Source organism: Rhipicephalus microplus, chromosome 10, assembly GCF_043290135.1.
Source record: "Rhipicephalus microplus isolate Deutch F79 chromosome 10, USDA_Rmic, whole genome shotgun sequence".
NCBI classification, from domain to species: Eukaryota; Metazoa; Arthropoda; class Arachnida; order Ixodida; family Ixodidae; genus Rhipicephalus; species Rhipicephalus microplus.
This window is the reverse complement of record NC_134709.1, coordinates 49,147,619-49,169,773: the sequence shown is the minus strand read 5'-3', so window position 1 is coordinate 49,169,773 and position 22,155 is coordinate 49,147,619. Positions and strand designations below refer to the sequence as shown.

The window sequence follows — 22,155 nt, the reverse complement described above, 5'->3', positions numbered from 1 at the left end:
GCGTCACCATATGCGTTATCATGACATCACAAATCACCAAAAGTTGTGGCGACAAAGCAACACCTCATGATGTAACATGTTATGTCATAACGAAATATTGTAGCCTAAAGAAAGGTGGGCCCTTCAAGGATGCAGTGTAAAATCACTACAAGTACAGTAAACTTTCATAGAGGGGCGGGGCAGTGTCTATACATCAACTGCAAAGCAAAAAAAAACTAGCTTGACCACAAGCGCTAATCAAGGATAGCGATAGCAAATAATTGTAATATTATACACAGTAAGTTTGGCAGCTATCTATTTTGGGTGTGATATCGTGTAACCTAAAAAAAACATAGGTGTAAGAGAATTCGGCCATTTCATGAAAAAGTGCCTTTTCTCAGAAGTCTCTTCTCTTTGAGAGCGCAGAACGGTATACACGATTTGACCGCTGATGCCTGCTGAGATAGCGTGCGGTAGCAATCGCCACAACTCCCTTACAATCAAAGTTTGCAGTTGGTGCTCGAACAAGATTACTAAGTTTTTTCCACCCTTTCTCAGCGTCTTCTAAAGACTAGCGGGGCGTTTACTCTCTGCTCGAGCACTTGACGGTAGATCGAACATGTGGGGAGATGTTGTCGCATACGTCTTTCAAGGTGGGAAATCGAGCCTGCTCGTTTGATTACTGCTTCAACGGCGTTCATTGCCACCGCTGGTGTGGGTTTACTCAGGCCTAAAATATGTGATGCGAAGAGGGGGGCTCTATTTATTCAATTTGGAGTTCATACGAAACATGACGGTGACGCTGGCAGCAAAACCTTTTTAAAAGTATCTATATAATTTCTGTCACAATAAAAGAAGATGTCTTTCGTTTTTCAGTTGTCTTAGGTGAGTGATAAGAACCTGTATACACTAGGGGATCGGTGGCGGCGCTCACCTGCTGACTTGAAGGTCCGGTATTCAATCCTGGCTGTGGAACTAGCGTTTCGATGGAGACGAAACGCTGGATGCTTGTGTGCTGTGCAATGTCAGTGCACAGTAAATTACAACAGATGGTCAAAATTTCTGCGACCCTTCACAATGGTGTCGCTAATAATCCTATCGTAGATTTGAGACGTAAAACTTCAGGAGTTATTTTCACTCTAGGCTAAAAAAACCCGGTAAGAGTATTTAATATGGTCCTTATAAGATCGTGACATCATTTTTTTTTGGAGGGCCTGCGTAAAGTGTTATATGTTCCGTCAAGATTTAAACACTTACTCAAATAAAACACACACTCTGGGACGCCCTATTTGTGTACACGCTGCAATGTGTCCGCTATGGTGAACTGATTTATTGATCCGATTCCAATACTTCTATTTTGGTCCGATATTTGTTGTAGCCGTGGTCACCACAGCAGGCAACGGTCCTTCTTTTGGCGGTACATTTTGGAACTCTCGGAACATTTAAATACTCTGGAAAACGCTTCCAAGTTTCCCATTGGAATATTAATCCTGAAAGAAAATAGAATGTTACAGTATGTAGCCGACTGAAAGGACAAAATATTGTTTGAGTTTTAAGGTGCCTTTTATTCATCTTATCTTGGCTTTTTATTCATCTTATCTGGAGTCATTATGGTGTTTGGATGTTGACTAGAAAGGCGCGGTGTCATGTCCCGGCCCCCACGGCCTCACTTTGATGGAAGTAAATTGCTGGAAGCCCGTATGCATACGCACAGATGAATGTCAAAGAACCCCAAATAGTCGAATTTTCCGAAGCCCCCCGATACAGCACCTCTCATGGTCATATAGTAGTTTTCATACGTATCACTTCAATGGTAGGGAAAGAAAAGGGCAAAAAATATTGGGATCTTGACGTGTGCCTGTCACAGCAAAATTTTTGTGATGTATTTTACTTTACAGTTTGTCAATTAGGCTAATTCCTCTGAGAATCAGAACATTAGATCAGACGTTCTCAGAGAAATATATAGACAGAAGTATTTTCCTGTGATCTAGCAGTGCATGGTAGTTTAGCATGTTCTGCTCTGGAGGTAAGTTTATTTTAGGGGCGAAGCTCCTCAAGGCGTGGCCTGTGCGTCCCCTGTATGTAGCTACCTTTCGTTTAGGCCTTGCAGTGTTCACTAGATGGCGGTACTTGTAGCTGATCATGGAAAGATGCAAGATGTTATAAACTATAGATGCCTGTATGTAGTTGATGATGAAATATGCGAGATGTTACAAAATAGGAATGATGTCACATATGGCGCGTGTCATTGGTGGAAGGCAATCGTTCGATTTAGTGCGGTGACGTACGCTAGGGGGAGCGTTGTAATAAGTTTCGATGGGCAAAATGTACGGAGGAATCATGGTTTGCCAGGTTTACCTCCGGAGCTTCACCCACTCATCATTATTCACTTCGTGGATATGGTGGCACTTTTTCACGGGGAGTAACTTTTGGTGCATACCTGACCACAATAGACAGCGGCATGCCGGTAAGTGCCATATGTGACAGGTAGAAAATTATTTATGATGTACGTGACAGACAAGGCACATTACACATGCGATGACTTGCAAATCGCATTACCCATGCATTCACGAACTCTTTGCCAACTAGTTTTGTGCCAATCTAAGCAGTTGGCCTTGAGGGCTCCGAAACTCCTAATGCATCTCCCCTAATCACCTAACAAGGGGGGTGGGGGGTGCGTGCGAAGCCAGCCCTTAAATATTCAAATAATAAGGAGGGGGGGCTGCGACTCAAGGGGGTGGTGAAAGGTCAGCCCTATACATTGAAATTATAGGGAGGTGGTCTGTGACTCGGGTGTTGGGGCAAAGTCAGTTCTATACAGAGGGGGAAGGCTTATACAGAGTAAGGGAGGGGCGACATAATACGAAGGATGGGGGAGGTTGCGAAGAACCTATGATCCCATGGAGGGGAACCCTACGCACATCTATGCTCACTGCGGATCTGGTATGACGTCACTACACCTTTCACTGCCCTTCGTATAGAACTAAGTTAGCATTGAAAGTGTTTGCAATGGACGTCAATCTGGGAGAATGGGCATTTAGGTAGACTTTGGAGGGGAACTAAAACATATTCTAAACATTTGCATTGTCCGACCAATCGTGTGAAATGTGCTTGCATACTGAGGACACCAACAAGAGGCTTGTTATAGCCACGGAATTTGATGGCATCAGCCCACCCCTTTCAAGCAACAATCTATGAGCCTATCTTTTTTATTATTTTGTTCATGCCAAATTTTGGGACCACGCATATTACCATAGTAACGCTTGTTATGCTTAATCGCCTAAACTAGTGAAAAAAAAAATACTTGAACATATGAATGTTTAACAAAATGTGACTCTTCAGCTTACGAATCGAACCAGAAAAATAAAGCGTAAGAACGTGGTTACCACATTTCTCGGTAACCTATTTGAGTGAATTTCTACACAAAATCGTTATTTTTATCTGTAGTAAAAATCCGTACCCTCTTTGCGCGATTCACCAAAGTTGCCATAATATCGCTACTGCCGTGAGAAAAATTTACGAGCTAACTTTATTGAGTATATTTTTATAACTAAAACAGTTCTTTTTTATTTGGCACCCCAGCCGCGCTGTCCAGATTTATAGTTCGTAATAACACGTGAACCACATTATCACGAAACTGTAAGTGAACCTAAATATTCACTTAGTATTTGAAACTATTAGGCGCCAAGTTCAACTGAAATGATGCTGAAGTTCGTGATAAAAATTACTTGTGTTCTCAGCAGCCGTCACCAGTAATCTGTGAAATTTTTCCTACTTCCTTCTTTTTTTCTTTTGTGTTTGCTGCGTCCAACATACGATCTATTGAAACACCATGTGATGACAAGACACCTATTAATCAGGAGCATAGCCAAAAAGTGGCACACCGGGCCCACCTCTCTCCTCACCCAATTTGTTTTCGCCATGACACAGTCAGCAAAAACTCACAATTTCAAAAGGCTGCCTTCCCCAAATTGAAGGATGTGTTTCCCCATTGCTACGAAAAAATTTTCTGGCAACGCCTCTGCTCTGACTTTTGCTCGTCATCTTTTGCGTCGCTTGGTATATATGAGCACTTGAATGTCATACCGACGCGTCTATTATTCCAATGTATGCTATACTTTTCCGCTTTCGTTCATCATTCGCAAAGTTTTTTTAACTTAGGCATTTGTAAATAGGGACAAAATATTTCTAGCAAGATCACCGAAATTAGCTTTTACGAAGTTTCTCAAGGTATGTAGTTAATTAATGAGGATATCAGCAATGAAAGTTTTATTTATTAGGTGGATGCTGTCAGTGCTGATCAATGCCCTAGAGATCTGTCTTTTGGAACATGAAAGGTAGTCTGAATGCGTTTGCTTCTTAGGCTTTAATTCTACTTCAACCTTTTTCGGTAGCACAGGACTTTCAGCTAGAGCTAAGAATCTCAAGATACGGTGACAGAAACATCTCGAGCACACACCCGTTGGCAAAATAAGTCGGGACGTGTGAGCGGTGATCGTATTCACATAAAAATGCATTGTCGCAACGTCTGACGTTGACTGTCTAGTGTCGAAATATCGCAGTGCACGTGCGCATCTTTTCACATTCGTAGCCATGTCTTTTAGTCGCTTGCGAAATGATACCTGATTACCTATAGCGTACCTTGTGCGGTGGGAGTCGCTTTTTTTTTATTCTATCTGTCGCACGTCCAGTTTGACGGCAGACTCTGGCGGTTAAGGCTACGCCGCTTCTTTTACCTTTTTGAGACAGGTAAAGTGCACAGTCACGCGTGCTTGAGGGATATCGCGCGAGCGATGACCTGCTTAACGTCCCGGAGGCCTAGCAGCACGTTTAGAAATAACAAAAATTCAAAATGAAATTACGCATTCTTCTTTTCCCCGTTGGCTGTTCTGTGCTGAAAAACCACCCCTACGACGAGTTTTAACCCCCTTCGTCTCTTATTATGCGCCTTGAATTCATTCCGATCAAGCGTTTACTTTGTGGTTATTTAATCTTCTCGGGTGAAAACAAAATTGCTGGGAAACATTTATTAGAGTGGTTGCTTGGTATTGAATCGTTTTAACAACTTCCTCGGACGGGAGTGATCGCAGATTAAACAACAGCGGAAAGAGTGAGTTAAGATTGCGTGATACCACCCTCCCTCGAATGTGTATTTTGGGACGTGGCGCTGTTGTAGTTCTTGATTGATCCTCACGTGATAATCTTCATACGGCACTCGAATGTACCAGCTGGACCATCGCTTCTTGTGAGAGTAACCTGATGAACATTTTTTCGACTCAAGGCCCTCTTCTGTTTCAAGGCGCTTGATCGTATTTCACTATGACATGGTACGTTTTCACCAAGAGAACGTGCACAGAAGGCAACTATTTACATATGTGGCAACGCTTTGTCACTGAGACCAACTAGATGTCCTTTAAACGGGTAAGGTGAGCAGCGCACAGTTCACACCAACCTTGCTCCTGGCGAATAGAATAGAGTGCATGAAGGATTGAGAGGAAGAAAGTGCCCCTACCACATAACAATACACGTAATCAGCTAGTACGCTGCAAGCGAGTATACTAAGAAGATAATGGCTGCGAGCGTGAAATGACGTCCACGGGCACTGAGATGTCTTGACATGGCAGAAGCTCAACGTGAGACGGCCAGGCCATGCAGTTTATTCTGATGCTGGTCGCCATTCGCGCGCACTAGTTTGTTTTGCCGACGGGTGTATACATAATTACTTGTACGTAAAGAAGCTGAAGCTGTGCATCTGCCACTTGCAGCTTTACAGCTTCAAACACTGCAAAAGCCTTGCCGATGTTGTGCAGCTACACACACTTGCATCGGCACAACATCAATCATTGTGCGACATGTCATCATGATAGCACTGAAGACACTGGAACGAAATTCAAATACGAACTTTGGTATGATGATAAAACACGGCATGTATCCGAGTACTAAATCCTTATTTTACTTCTTAGTGGTTAAAATATCTTAAACTTCTGCTCTTTTCCTAGAATGCGCGATAATTATTCAAGAATATTGTTATCTATACACGGTTAATCAGAGAGAGTGACTGTGGTGTAATAATAAATCAAGCCATTTAAAACAGGCGCACTTAAGAGGACACCAAAAGAAACGAACCTGTATTGGTTTGGTGAGTGTGGATCGTACTGTATAAGCTCCCGTAGATATCCTTCGCGAGCCTTGTTGCACCACACCTGCAGTGAAGGTGAAAACAGCACTCATGATACAGCATTTAGTGGCTTCGAGGCTAAGCTGGATTTTTCAGCCGGCACCTGAACTTCACAACCTTGTAGCATTAGGCACGTTATTCGAAAGAAGGTGGAATAAAAAAAGAACATGTTATCGCAAAAAAAAAACACGAGGGCCGATACATTCAGAATACGGTATTTCAGAATACTACGTACTTTCAGCATAGAATATTCAATTCCACTTTGAACTATTGCGCTGCAGAATATACCAAGCAAAAAGCGTATGGGAGTGAACAAAAGTCCTTCAACGTGATGTACCGAATGTCGGCTGCATTTAATGCTTTTTTCTCATTACTGAAACTCCTAGGTTGCTATTGCGTATCTTTAAAGGTGGAAGATCTTTTTTTTTTCTATAGTTGATAGTATAGACCACCTGGTTGTGGACATTTTGTGCCATTTCTGAACACGCTACTACATTACAATAAAGGTGACAACCCACTCTCACCCCATTATGTTTAGAAAATTTAAAAATACTTAAATAGTTATAACATATATAAAAACTTTGAAGGCCTAATTCCAACATCGTATGTGATTAACCCTTGAGGGTTTTACGAGTACGTTTTGAAGCGTCCTGTTTTAATCGCTACTCTTCTTTTTTGGAAGACGTTCCCAATGTTTTATCAATGCAATCGCAAGTTTGATGACGTCAAAGTTTTAGATTCAGTCACTTATTTGTAGAGAAACATGGAAAATTCTTCGTTTTCGTGCATGCTGCTCTACTGTTCGTTGAATTAGGCTTTTTGAAAAGAGCGCACAAAAAATTTTCATTTGCCCTTGAAAAATTGAGTGGTCTATTTGCGTACCATTGCATTTGATATGAAGAACAACTGCTTCCCAGACACATTTTCCAAGCCTATTAGACGAGTGTCCTCGTGATTCTGTTCTTTGAGCAGTTTATTGTACGCCTGAAAGGTAGAGAGGGGCATATTTTAATTTGGCGAGGCAACCAAACGCTTGTTGTATAAGACTACCAAGTTTTCCAACAAAATATGCAGAAGGACACAGTATTTTTAATATTTAGGATAACTGGCTTAGTTAGCAGTGATTGCTGTTGTGTTTTGTAAACTTTGTTTAAGTACTACTAGCCCAGAAAATGCTGAGCATTCTTTTAACTTTCTGTCCAGGCAGTTCAGCCCTACAAATTAAGACGATGGTTCAAATTCTAATAAATCTTTCCACTTCGTTTTGTTGGGCTTCCTCAAGAGCTAGTAAGCAAGCTTGATGGAACTGGAGAAAAAGAAAGTACCAGTACAAAATCACGAGACTCACCACGAAGGCAGTCCTGATACCCCCGTTGTCGGCTATATTTTCTCCTACGGTATTGTTTCCATTCAGCTACAGTTCATGAAATAGAGAAGGTGTCATCATGTAAGCATTCTGCCGAAGATTACTTTTTGTACACTGATTACTCCAAAAGATTTTTACATCTGCTGGCTATACAGTCAGGACCGAGAGTGTGCCTCTAATGCCTTGTGTACAGCACACTGTGAGCTTAGAGCATTGACTATGAGAATGCATGCAGGAAGAAAGAGCAGCGCGCTCGCTGCGGTCGCTTTAATTTCATTGACCGTCTTGTTCTGGCTGACATCGTGCCTTCAGGTTGTATACGGGAGATTATTGGTCAGCTCCCAGCTCCTAATAATATATCGTGCTACGTGACGCCAAACAGGCAGAAAAAGAGTGTTTTAGACTCACCGACATCGCTATGGGTGGTGCTGACCGACGCTCCCACGTACATTTTACATATATGCACAATAAAGTAAATTGGGAGATAGCCGCCGTGGCTGATCGGTTAGTAGAGCATCGGACGCGTCATTCGATGGTCGCAGGTTTGTTTTTTGTCCACGGCAAGGCATCGTTTCATCTAACTTTCTTTCTTCACATTTACATTTTAGTCACCTCATATCGTGTCGGTTGGTGGGATGGCATATGTGCAATGAGAGGTGTGAAGTAATGCCTATAACTGCGAAGTACAAGGCGCAAATGCATGCCAGGCCTATCCAGCTACAAATGTCTAGCCCTGTTTTCTTACAATGGTCACTCGATTGAAGCATCGATGATATCGGACACCATTTGGACTAGGCCAAACCTGATTCAAGCCGTATTGACAAATATCTGACGCACGTGAGTTTATCGTTCTTTATCCGACCCATCAGCATTGCCAAATGTTATAAGACTGCATCGAATCTCCAACTTTTTTCTTAATTGTCTCAATTGAGAGTAATTAGGTAATTCGCAAAGTTTTCGAAGAATAAATGATGATTTTATTGATGCATAAGTGTTTTATTTATCTGATTGTTGTTATTACTGAACCATCTGCAATCAATACAGTATTCGTTAACCTTGATTATTATTTTATCAATCTCACCAAAGTGGATGCTACTATGGCATTACGCTCGGTTATATTCATTGCCAACTAATTAGCCTCAAGTCATATAATAATCAACTCCTATTAATTACACTTTAATAATTTCAATATTTGCATTCTATACAAAGCTGACTATTCAAAGAAGAAATAAATTATAGCTCATTCGAATTTTAGTTCATTTTTCAATAACGTTTTTCATTCATCATCATTGCCTCCCAACTACATTTGCCCATCTGCTACGCATGCGCATACACCTTTCGGCTTCAGAAGCCAGAGGCGTCAGAGCGCATACATTTTATTTACTCCCACTTTACCGAAGCAGTGGTTCGATTCAAGGTTGTATATGTATGCGGCAACCTGACCACGCCTTTCATGCGCTCATTGGCAACGCTAAGCTCTTGAATTACTGATTAACCTTACCGTCAGGTTTAGACTCCTGACACTGATGCTTCCATACTGACGTTTGAAGCACATTGCCTTTTGGTCAAACTTTATTCGAGTTTCATTCGTCCACCATTGTTCCAACCTCCCGTTTGCATCAAACTGGCTTCCTTCAAACGAAAAAAAACAGGCATAAAGAAAACGTTGGAAGTAGTGTTATTACTGGGAACATGGAAGGAAAGAAGTACAAATTTAAGGGCTCAATTTTTTTCTTACCCACAATAACAATGAGAACTCTTAGTTATCATGAAAGAGCATTCATTTTAGTGTGACGAAAAAAAATGGACCCACCGATGAAGTATTGTTGTTCGCAGCACAATCAAGAACAAAAAAATATATATCCAATTTATATTTCAAAAATACACATATCTTTCGATCTTACACATTTATTAACACTGCAGTTATATGCCTTAAATTATTACGGTGTTTTATGAGGTGAAGATGATAATGTGCGAGAAGGTTCTCTTGTAAACAGCATTAGGTGCAGAAAGGCAGCCAGCTACCTAACCCCAGCTCAATGTTTGATGCACAAACTTCTAAACCATTCTACATGCGAAGCCATGCAGAGAGTGCGTCATAAGCGATGCGCTTCATGGTCTTCGTTTTATGACGCATTCAGTCTTTTCAATTCTTCCTTTGCTCGAGCTTGGTTGATACTCGCAATTGTACATGATCTAACTTAAATTGATAGAGAGCCGAGAGGGACTCCTTGCTCCTATAAGCCAGTGACACCAGACTTCGGACAGGTGCCCTCTTTTCTTTTCTTGAGCGTACTAAAGAGACGTCCCCCCCCCCCCCTCATTACACAAAGCAATGCAACCCGACTGTTTATTCTTGTAATGAACAATAGTGAAACAGCCAATGACTTGTCTCGCCGTCCCATATGAAAGTCATTTTTCACGCAATGCGATTTTCATCGTCTTATTCATCAATGCCATCACTATTATCACAATCAGATATAGCGAATTTTTCTTTTAACTGTAGAAAGAGGCCTTTCACGATTATATTCACATAACTTTTTGTTCCGCAATTGTAGTTCATGATTAGCCCACAAATGTTTCTCATTTGATCATCCCACCTATGATTTTACACTCCCTGGTGGTGCTTCTCGTCTAATGGCACCTATAACTCACCCCCATTTTTTCCTTGGGCATTACACCATACGACATTACACCATTACGAATACGTCTTTTTTTATATAGTAACTTACTAAAGTATTCGCTCAATATGATTGCTCGCCAATTCATTGGTTTGCTCTTCTGTTTATTTAATGACACACCCACAATCTTCCGTTTCATCCCGTCACTGCGTATTATTAAAATTCTCAAGCCACTTTGCCCTTAGCCAGTGGTTTGCATGTAAGTGAAAGAAACATTCATATTTGTTTGCCTGAAACAAGAAAAAAAATTCCAGCACTGATTTTTATTATTCAGAGCACCCACCTGTGTCATCGAAGCCGTGAGTCATTTCGTGTCCGACCACTGTGCCGATGGCCCCAAAGTTGATGGATCTGCGCGAGAATTCACATGAAATGTTATTGCCAGCATATCGCGCGTACATTATCATCAATGTTGAGTATTTTATAACCGTCATTTAGGTTACGCACAAAGTTTGTCGACTGAATGAACGTAGCTACTTCCTTTTTTTTCTTTTAGATGTGTTACAAATGTTATTTGCGCTCTGCTTTACACGCTTATAGAGATTGTAATTTTGCAACCCGACTTTTTGACTAACGCTGGGCAGCAGCTTTGAAAACTAAATGTGGGTCACACATAACGTGCAGGCCTCGAAAAAATGTGGTCATACACATAATGCCAAAAGCAAAAAAGAGGGGGGAGGGGCAACACTTTCAAACTACATTTGGTGATAAACTTGTTTCGCAAAGGTATTTCCCTGTTTGCTTTGCAGAATTAGTAGCTTGCACAAAGCTACAAGTTACGAGCTATAATGCCTTCCTCATTCAATAAGAAATTTATCTCCCTACAGCTAATGCGGACGCAATTTTAGGATTTCTTTAAATTTGCACATTGTGGCCTGACCGACGTCAGTTGCAAAAACGTCTCACTTCCGCTGTAGGAGTAGGGCCAACTAAACAGTAGTCCATAACATTAGCTCTATAGTTAGCATCAACGCAAAGTAAACATAAGACAAGTGTTCGGTACACATTTTGTCAGTGTTTATTGTGTGTTGTTTTAATAAACTGAATACGCACCAACTGGCTCGCATTCAATCACTATTAGGAGCGAAGCTCCTTAAGGCGTGGGCTGTGCGTCCCCTGTATGTAGCCACCTCTCGTTCAGTTCTACGTATTACGCTAGCCACCGCCCGATCTAAAGGGTACAGCCATATCCATCCGTCCATCCGTCCATCCGTCCGTCCGTCCGTCCGTCCGTCCGTCCGTCCATCCATCCATCCATCCATCCATCCATCCATCCATCCATCCATCCATCCATCCGTCCATCCGTCCGTCCGTCCGTCCGTCCGACCGTCCGTCCGTCCGTCCGTCCGTCCATCCAAAAGATGCAAGATGTTATAAACTAGACGGCGGTACGTGTAGTTGATTATGAAAGATGCGAGGTGTTATAAAATAGGAATGATGCCACATATGGCGCGTGTCATCGTTCGATATAGTGCGGCGACGTACGCTAGGGGGAGCGTTGCAATAAAATCGAGTGGGCAAAATGTACGGAGGATTCATGGTTTACCAGGTTTACCTCAGGAGCTTCGCCCACTCATCATCATTCACTTCGTGGATATGGCGGCATTTTTTTAGTTGTCAGGGCCCCTTTTGCCTTCAAATGCTAAAGCTTCTTTTTGTGTTTTCTCTGCTCAGTCCTGGCGTTCATTTTTGTCCACCTTTGAAAGTATCCCGCACTTAAAGGCACACTAAAGATCAAAGCGATTTTTCGCGTATTATTAATGTACAACTTCACAATTCCGAAAACACCATTTTTACAGCGGCACTGACGTTTCGTAATTGAGTAAACGCGCGAAAAAAAAGTACAAGTGGAGAAGCCACCGTGATCTTTCCACACCTAATACCATGACGTAAAAAATTTTGAAGGCATCTACTGGATTTGGCATAGCTTTTACTTCATAAAAATTACGTACAATTTCATCTGTGGGTATCACAGACCTAGGATACGAAGTTTCGCTAAACTTTAATTATCCGTCGTCGCGGAAACTGGAAAAATATGTTCTGTAGTTTGATAGATCACGCGCGGAGGTTTCAGCACGAAATTCAATACTGAATCTTCAATCTTGATTCTCTTGGCTGATAATGACTTTCCACGGTAAAGCTTGTCACATTATATTTCTCAGAGTGGAGTTTATTATTGTAAACAAAGTCATTCTTTTATCTTCAGTATTCGTTTAAGGCGGTTCCACATGCTCTTCAACGATTAGGCGACCTTTGACCAAAAGACGGTTTTGTGCATTGACGTCATTACGTGACGTCACAAACTCTGGCAATCTGTAACGTCTCATGAAGCTTAGAAGTGTGGAAGTTTGGGCTAGTTGGTATGACCTCACGATAGTTATAGCGCGAAAACAGAGCGACGACAAAGGTCGTCTCTTTCTTGTCCCTTTGTCGTCGTTCCGTTCTCGCGCCATAACTATCGTCGTCTCATGAAGGTCGTATGGTGACGTAATCACGTTATGATTATTTCTGCATCACTCGTACTGACGACGTGGCCAACACCACCGACGGCCAATTCACGCGTTTTATGAAGCTTCTGAGTTTTTTGTGGTAAAGATTACGCGGTTGGTGAATGCATTCTGTTTGATAACATTTACACGAGACACCGCAGCATCCACGCTACTTCTCGACTCATGTTCGCCGTCACCTTCATAGTCACACCGAGGAGGTTCGGGTACCGACACTGCTGCCTTTTTCCTGTTTGCAGTTCCTAAAAAAGCGCGGTAGCGTAACTTCCGGTCACTTTCACATCCGGGAGAGTCGAATGAACTGAGAAGGAACGTCACAATTGTCGTCATTGGTAGAATGGCATGTCGGCTCTGGTCTTGGCAGTAGTGGCGTTGGCGAAACAGAGAGCACCAGGAAGTGGCACAGCGCACATGCACTAAACTCCCCATGGTGACACAGGCCAACACCTGACACTGTGGAAACAGCGCCGCTTAAGCAGCATCAAACAGAACCTTGTCTTTCATTCAAATTACGGTGGAGTTGCAACGTCACTTGTGACGTCCCTGCCTAGGTAAGAGATTCTACCACATGTGATCGAGGCCGCGAGTCCCCTAACTATGCACTGTAGAGCGCTGAAACACGTGACGCTGCTCTGCAAATATATTCGCAGAAAACTATGAAAAAGTGCCGAAAATAAGCACTATACGAATTGAGTTCTGGGAAGCATAGCAAACATATTACACAATACTCATGTTGGTTTTCAGTTACATTTCTTGCAGGGCCACTATCCTTAATTTCGCAAAGTTAGGCAAAAAGCATCAGGCAGTTTCGTCTTTGAAATGTACAAAACAAAATTCATTATTACCAAGGAAGCAATCACAGATTAGAATTATTGGTGTTGGCATTTTTCAAGAATAAAATTACTGAACAGATCAATTCTCTTTTCTCATCTTTGTGGAGAAAATGCTGATATAAAAGATAAGTTTCATGTATCGAACTATACTTAGCTCTTATGGCTACACTTTTTAAATCAGAGTTTATTTTCTACTCAGATCAATTATTTCATCATTCTCCAAATCTCTCAAATCTTTTAGGATACGTTACTAAATTTTTTTCTTAATGACGATCAGTGCGAGGTAATAACTGGCATTATATGTTTGCAAAAAGTTTTAAAAAGAGGTATAACTTTCTTCAAGCACACAAATTATCATTTATTATCTCACCGTGGAAGGCCGTGCTGATAGAATACTCCTTGAAGAATTCCTGTCGGGTACACTAAAAAAGAAACAAAAAGAAGGTGGTAATGTTTACGCACCACACTCTAAATCATCCGACCATCAGGTGAAATAACGTATGGGGTCTGTGCTTTGCGACACGCACACAACGCGAGGCTTTATGATTTAGCGTGTAAAGCCATTCTATTAGGTACACTTGTAGTATTTTTTCGTTCATCTTATCATTTTTCTCCTCTTCATTTCCTCCATCAGTGCAGCAAAGCAAAGTGCACGTGCGTCTTGTTAACATCTCTGCTTTTGCTTCCTCTCTTTCTCTCTCTCTCTCTGAATATCACTGTAACTAGTTAAAAACAGTGGTAAGATTATACCAGTGCATATTTACCTATTTTTTGTTTGTTATTATTGGCGTTTAATTATTGTCGTATAAAACTTCAATTTAGCACGCGTAGCAGCCATACTGAAACCAGGGCTACGCATGCACCTGAAATCCGGTGTATGTGTGATTAGTGATATCAAACTATGAAAACTCAAACGGAGTAGCATATATGATGCGGAAACAGTTCTTATTTGAGAAATCACGCCTGTGCGATTGTCTGCACTGTTCTATTCCTATAGGTCAGATTAGGTTACCCAGCTTGAAAGATGCGACCACCCTATACCTGTATTATATTGTGTGTTTATTTCTTCTGGAACATTTCATAATTTGAGGTGACAATGAAGAACGCTGCCCCATAATATTAATAATAATAACAACCCTGGTTTTATGTTCCACAACCACGGTATGATTATGAGAGATGCTGCAATGGAGGGCTCCGGAAATGTTGACCGTCTGGCGTTCTCTAACGTGCACTCACATCGTAGTGCCTCTACCATTTCGGCTCCATCGAAATGTGACAAACGAGGTGGGGATCGAACCTGCGACCTTTGGGTGAGCAGCTCGGAACCTTACCCGCAGTTCTACCGAAGCGGACTGCCACGTATGATGGGCACGGTACATTTTATTGGACGAACTTCTGTGCACAGGAAATGACAACTCAAACTGCAAGGGATACACGCTGTACACAAATAGCGCCGACCCGCTGTGGCGGTCTTGGGGTTATGGTACTTCAATGCTGACCCGAAAGTCGTGGGGTTGAATCCCAGTTACGGCACAGTGGAGGTAAAATGCTTGAGGCCCGTGGGCAGAAATTTGCGCGTGCGATAAAAATTCTAATGCGACTGAATTATCTGTTGTTAACCATCATATATCGTTCCTTATAATGATATCGTTTTGAGAAAACGACAAAATAGACAAACACGGGAGGAAAGAAGAAAAACAGGCTTTTTTTTTTCTTTCATTCATGTCCATTGTGTGTGAGCTTTATTCTTTGCAAAATGTATTCATACCAACTTGTTCAGCTCTCTAAATTTTTACCTTAGAAATCATATCGCGTTTTTCGGACATAGATTTCCCACAATTATTACTTTGAGCACTTAGCACAGTATTCGGCCATCAATAATCAGGTCAAAGAACTTGTCAAGCTAGGTGGTTGAACATTTTAAAAACTAATTTGAGCGCCAACATACGACACATTTATGCACACACACACCCAGACAGTGTCTTGCGTGTTTGATGCCTGGGCGTGTGTGTGCGTGAATGTGTCGTTTGTTTGCACTCAAATTATTTTTTTAATATTCGGGTCGTTGGCGAAACTCATGCATCGTCTTTTTTGCACAAATGATAGGAAATTCCCGCGTTGCCGCTGTGGCTAGTGTTAGCTACAAAGTAAACTATAGGAACTCGTTTCGTGCACGCAGCCTTATTATAATAATATAAAACAACGGATAAGTTTGGAAAATCCAGAAGCCTGGTCAACGCCTATAGTGTTTGTAGCAGTTGTTTGTCGCGAAATCCTATCTTTTATTTCAAAAGAAAGGAATAATCACGTGCGGTGATATATTAGGCCATCATATGGGAGAACGAGTATAGCTTTTTGAACCTTCAGCAACACCGCACAGTTCACTAACGCAAGAATCAAACTACTATTCTACCAACAGCATTCATTTTAAGTCTGAATTCACGTATAAAAGGTCGTTCTAATCTTCCTTAGCCCCCAGGTATGAAAATGTCACTCTGGTATTCATGCTCAATTGTCAGCTAAATAAGGAATACGACAACGCTCTTGGTTTAGGGCTGAATCTTGAGCTACCCAATGGGCCTGCAATCCTGTACATTCTTTGCATAGTTAGCTATAGACCATTTCTGACGGACTGAACATTCGCCACAAAATCATGTTTGACAGTTCGTTTCTCCCAGATGTTGGTATAAATTGGCCTTCATTGTTGTGTGAATTCTCTCTTAACTGAGGTTTTCTTCGCACTCGCTAATTACTTCCTTTGTAGCTTACAGATACCCATTCAACAACTTATACAATAGTCCTGATGATCCTTGCATATTCGGAAATGAACGTTTTTCATTGCACGCGGTTATACAGTAAGACAGACTTACCCATTTCATTCGTGGCCGGGTCATAGAACGCGTTCACAACCGCTGCTCCGACAATCCATCTGTGTTCGAAAGCAATTCAAAATAAGCAAATGTAGTTCACGTGAAAACAGCTCACACTGTGCACACTGCGCGTAGGATAGTACAGCCCAAAATAATGTTTTACACTTTTAAAAAGCTCTCTGCCGGACTGAAAAGAAAGACAAGTCATCAGTATCACCTAAGCTTTCTGATCACTTTATTGGCGACATTTCTCATATCTAGGCAAAAGATGTGTGATTAACTACGTCAAACCGGCTTCAAAAAACAAAGTACTGGAAATTGAGGAAGAATTTTTAAGCGCAGAGATACGTTACTTATGCTTTAGCAACAGAAATGCATCAACGAACGTGTATTTAATAAGCTTGCGCATATGGCAGCGGATTTCACTGTTGGAGTGAATATTTGTCTGCTTTAGATGGTGACTTCTTATTGCTAATTCATATTAATGCGCAAATCATCCGAAGAGTGAGTGTTTTTAGAATGACTGCAAGATTTGGTAGAAGGAACATTAGATTAGACAAGAAGAGATGCCACGAGTTGCAGCAGAAACCTTCAGTTTTATGTTATTTGTTATTTAGAATCACGTACTTTTCAAAACCCACTTTCAATAGCAATAGCATAAATTAAACCTACTCCAAATCCTTGTTGTAAGGTTCTCGCAATTTCTCTAGCTTTTTTCTTCCGTTGTTCACTGCTATAAAATGCCATATTTTCAAGAACGCGTGGGTAGGGTCCAGCTGGGGAACCTGCAAAATAAAAAAAAAATTCAGTCACCGCACGGTATAGCTTCTCTTATAGCAACGGTAGCTGTACGACAATTGTCTTTCTTTTGGTTTATTGGCGATTCTAGTTAGGTTAAAGGAACACTTTTAGGGAGAAAAAAAAAACGCTACGGCAAAACGGGATGTTAAACAATTTCACTGCGCCAGCATTTTTATATTTGATGCTGTCCTCAGGCTTTCAACTACCTAGTGTATCCATAAAAAAGCCTCTAGGTATATTTATTAGCCCTATATTTAGGTAAACCTGAGCAGTCTGCAACTATAAACGTACGTTGCTGCTACTAAAATAAACTTGATTTCTGTAACAAAACTTTTTTGAATATAAAAGCTCCATCAAAATGGACTGGAGTTCAACTTACCGCACAATACCGCTTTAATGTGAATTCTAATTCACTAGCGTACGCCATTCAATAAACTTTAACCACGTCATCCCGTTGTGGCAGCAGAGTTCATTTTCAATGGAGATCACCCCTTTTGATGCTGTAGAGATTATTGATGCTAAGTCTGAATGGTAAATAAGTTTTTTAGGTCAATCTTTTTTATGCCAGGGGTGTTCAGCCCAATCTACATAATGTACTGTCGATGACCCTTTCACGATGACCCCCAGTGTGGCCATGCTGCAGTATTCAATACTTATACTCTCGCCTTCGCCTAAGGGGTGTACTGGGGTGGCATGTATCGGCACGTTCGCCAGTACGCCCGGTCATGTGCCACGTGTCAACGCCGCAAGATGCCTTCTCACAGCACTGCTGCTTCTTCGCCACCCTTGACCTGCTCATCAAGACCATTGAACCGCGTCAAAATTGATCTTTATGGTCCTCTGCCCAGCACTCTTCGAGGCAACCGGTGAAATATTCTCGCCGTCGATCATTTGACACGCTATGCAAAACATCTGCGCTGCCTGCCACCACTGCGAAAGACGTTGCTTCCTTTCTTCTTCACAATCTGATTTTGCAGCGCGGTGCACCTCGTTAATTAATGAGAGATCGTGGACGCGTGTTTCTCTCGAACGCCGTCGACGAGCTGCTCAAGGAATGTCGTAATCTTCATCGGAAAACGTTGGCATACCATCCTCAAACTAATGCCTTGACAGAACGCTTCAATCGTAACCATGGAGATATGCTTCCCATGTACGCGTATGACGACCACACTAATTGGGACAAGGTGCTCCCTTTTGTCACGTACGCACAACTCTGCGCCACAAACAACCACCGGCATCTGTCCTTTCTTCCTCCTGTATGGATGCGAACCATCATGCTCCATGAATACCATTCTCCTTTACAGACCCGATGTTTCCGAAGCGATGTCTGTTTCTGAAGCAGCTGCTTATGCCGAAGATGGTCGTAAACTCCCTCGCTGGTTTACCGTGCAAGACCAATTGTGCCAGAAAACTGACCACAATGCCTCTGCGTATAGCGCCCATAACCTAGGAATGTTGGTTTGGCTCTGGGTCTCGTCTACCCCTCCCGGTCTTTCCCTGAAGCTTTCGTCGAAATACCACGGCCCCCACCGTGTGTTGCGACAAACATCTCCTGTCAACTATGAAGTTGAGCCCGTTGATCCACCTTCGGACCAACGCTGCCATGGGCGTGAAATAGTTCACGTATCGCACCTGAAACTATGCTATGCCCCCCTGTCGTGTCATTTTCTTAGGTCGCCAGGTTGGCTCTTTTCTGCGCGGGTAGTAATTGTACCGGAGCATCGTGGCGCCAGCTCTGTGTCAGCGTGAAAGGAGACGTTGACTTACGTGTGGCTTGTGTTTGCCGGGTTTCTGGCTGAACCAGCTTGTTGCGGCAAACGCTTCATCAATAATGACTAGTGTTTATACGTGAAATCGCTCGTTGCAGTAAATATATAACGAAGCATGGGCATCGCTCCTACGTCAATACAGTCCGAAACCTTTTTTTTTTCATGAACAAAGAAATAGCTACAGATGAAGTCCCAATCAGCGCCAATCGCGATTGGACCTACTGAGCACATCTGAGCGGCCAAGACAGCCTATAACTCCTCAAACTGTGACACGAATACTTCTGAGAACCACCTGCACATCAGTTGTTTGTAACGGGATCAACAACGGCTTCATTTATTTGATATGTGGACCAGAGAACAAACCGGGGTTAAGGATATCATAGTTGAAATCAAGAAGAGGAAACGGACATGGGCTGGACATATAGTGCGTAGACATCAGAACCGCTGCTCATTAAGGGTGACTAACTGGATTCCCAGAAAAAGCAAGCTGGTTAGAGGGAGACAGAAAGTTAGGTGGGTAGATGAGATTTAGAAGTTTTCGGGTAGGAAATGGCAGCAGCAAGCACAGATCCGAGTCGAGTGGCGGAACATGCGAGAGGCCTTTGTCCTGCAGTGGACGTAGTCAGGCAGACGATGATGATTATGATGACGATGATGATGATGCTACCTACTTCGACCAGCATGCTTTTCTATAACGGAATCACGTTGTTGGCGTTAAAGCTGTGCGAAGCACGAATATTCATTGGTGGTCCTGCAGAACTTTGGTAAATTAGAGTGGCCCGTGTATTCCACCTAATATTTATACATATATCATGTTTATTCCAGCTTTAATTTATTCGTTTTCAAGGAGTATTTAAAACTATTGGTGTCATCCAATAGCATATTCGGAGCACTTCCGGTAATACTTTCTTCTGCTCTATGCGGAGCAAGTCTGTTCTACTGTCAGATCGAGAGTGCTCCCTATATGTTCCATTCGCAGATATGGAGCAGCTTCATTGCTAGATCCACTCAACGGAGCAACTTTTAAATGCGAAGCATTTCTTAGCGAACTTTGGTGACTTTCAGCATATCTATCTATCTATCTATCTATCTATCTATCTATCTATCTATCTATCTATCTATCTATCTATCTTGCCGCCTACGACTTTTAGTTCTCCCGGCTGTTTCAATATTTGTTATCAATATAAAATTCGGTATGGCATAACATGATTCTATGGCGAGCATAACTGACTAGTCATAGCATCGATGTCATGACATGTATGCCATGAATGTAATCATTTACATTTCATGGTCTTGATGCTCTCGCAGTGGTTTCGTTCACATGATATCTTGCAAAACTTGTATGATATGACATGACAGCATGGTGAACACAAGTCACTGACGCTAACGTGGAAATTATGATATGCATGTCATGTACGTCATGACGCATGACTACACGCCACGCTCATAATGCGCTCGCAGCCATCTCGCTAGCTTCACATATAGCTAATTCGGCATTACGTGACGCGAATGGACGACGAAGGTAAGTGACTGGTGCAAACATGATAATCATGTGATTCGTGTCATGTGACAACATGCCTACAAGTTACGCTCATGACGCGCTCGCGGGCGTCTCGCTAGCTTCACATACACCAAATTCAGCCTTACGTGGCGCGAACAGACGACATACGTAAATGACATCTCCAAACATGATGTTCATGACATGCATGTCAGGTAACATGACTACATGCCGTACTCATGATGCGCTCGGGACCGTTTCGCTTGATTCACATATGCCGAATTTGGTATTGCGTCATGTGAATGGATGACGAAGGTATGTGACTGGTGCAAACATTATGAGATGTTTGTTATGCAAGAGCATGACTAGATGCCTCACTCAAGGCGCCAATTCACTTACACGTAACCAGGCACATGTGTGCTCCGGCGTTCGTTTAGTCGCGTCATTACGGCGATGCCACGCCGGGCGCCAATCTGCCTGGCATATACTAGCAGGCACGCGCCGCACTGCGTTGCTTTGACGCGTGCGCGTTTGAACGCGTCCGGCGTCCTTCCGTCACGAAGCTAGGCAGACGCAGTGCATTCCGGGTAACGTCGTCGGTGCGCAATGCAGCATGTCGCATTTCGCGCTGGTTGCCACCGGGCTGCGCCGACAGACGCTGGTCACGTCTGGCGTCAGACTATAGAGTGTTCGCGTTTTGCTTGCGTAGCGTCGCTGCGTCCAGCGTGCGCGCGTCAATGTTACGTCGCAGTATATTGCGCCCTTCATGATGCTCTCCCTGTCGTTTCGCTAGCTCCGCATATACCAAGTTTGGTATTACGGAGTCTGAATGGACGACGAACGTATGTGACTTATCGAACATGGTAATCATGAGATGCGGCTCACGTAACAACACGACCACATGCCACGCTCATGATGCGCTCGCGGTCGTTTCTCTAGCTTCATGTATACTAAATTGGTATTGCATGACGTCAATAGACGACGAAGTTAAATGGCACGTCCGAACATGATAACCATGATATCTGTGTCATGTAAAACATGACTACATGCTACGCTCAAAGCGTGCTCGCGGCCATTTCACCTGTTCACCATATACCAAATTTGGTATTACCTGACGTGAATGAATGACGAATGTAAAGGACACGTCCAAACATGTTAATTATGACCTAGAAGTCATTCACGGCATAATTTACCTCTGCCTCTTAACGCTGTGCTGATTTTAACCTGACATATAAAACTTCCTCATTCGTGCTTCGCATATCATCAATTCCCACTGTAAGTGGGATCTCTCAATTTTTTCTGTTACGAGAACCTATACATTCCACCACTTCCAAAAAACATGCACCCTGAGCACCAGAAACAGCGCAGGATGCAGCGCGCGAGGGCCCTCAAAAAACAATTCTCCTCCTCCAATGATGTGCTCTATGTTGACGCCGCCGATTACGGAAACAGGCATCATTATGCAATATCGGTAATCAACTCTCACGGCCAGGTCGCTGCGGCCGCCTCCGTTCTTGCTTCTTCTTCGGAGGAAGCGGAAGAGGCGGCCATAGCCCTGGCCCTGACAATACCTAGTTCATCCGTTATAATCAGTGACTCCAAAACAGCTATATATAATTTCGGAGCGGGCAGGGTTTCTAAGCCAGCCCTTTCCCTACTTTTGCATCATCCCC

At 42.6% G+C, this 22,155-nt stretch overlaps 1 protein-coding gene across 1 annotated transcript in view; it reads right to left on the bottom strand.

Moving 5' to 3' along the window:
• Positions 1 to 1,267: 1,267 nt before the first annotated feature.
• Positions 1,268 to 22,155, bottom strand: part of LOC142774383 (neprilysin-1-like) — a 61,429-nt gene continuing 40,541 nt past the window's right edge. Inside the window, exons 15-23 of the mRNA XM_075874762.1 lie at positions 17,087 to 17,199; positions 16,415 to 16,473; positions 13,915 to 13,966; positions 10,488 to 10,555; positions 9,025 to 9,155; positions 7,506 to 7,571; positions 7,040 to 7,141; positions 6,106 to 6,182; positions 1,268 to 1,469 (exon numbers count right to left, since the gene is read on the bottom strand). Coding sequence (XP_075730877.1) covers positions 1,364 to 1,469; positions 6,106 to 6,182; positions 7,040 to 7,141; positions 7,506 to 7,571; positions 9,025 to 9,155; positions 10,488 to 10,555; positions 13,915 to 13,966; positions 16,415 to 16,473; positions 17,087 to 17,199 — 774 coding nt within the window. The 3' untranslated portion in view covers positions 1,268 to 1,363. The remainder of the gene's footprint in view (positions 1,470 to 6,105; positions 6,183 to 7,039; positions 7,142 to 7,505; positions 7,572 to 9,024; positions 9,156 to 10,487; positions 10,556 to 13,914; positions 13,967 to 16,414; positions 16,474 to 17,086; positions 17,200 to 22,155) is intronic.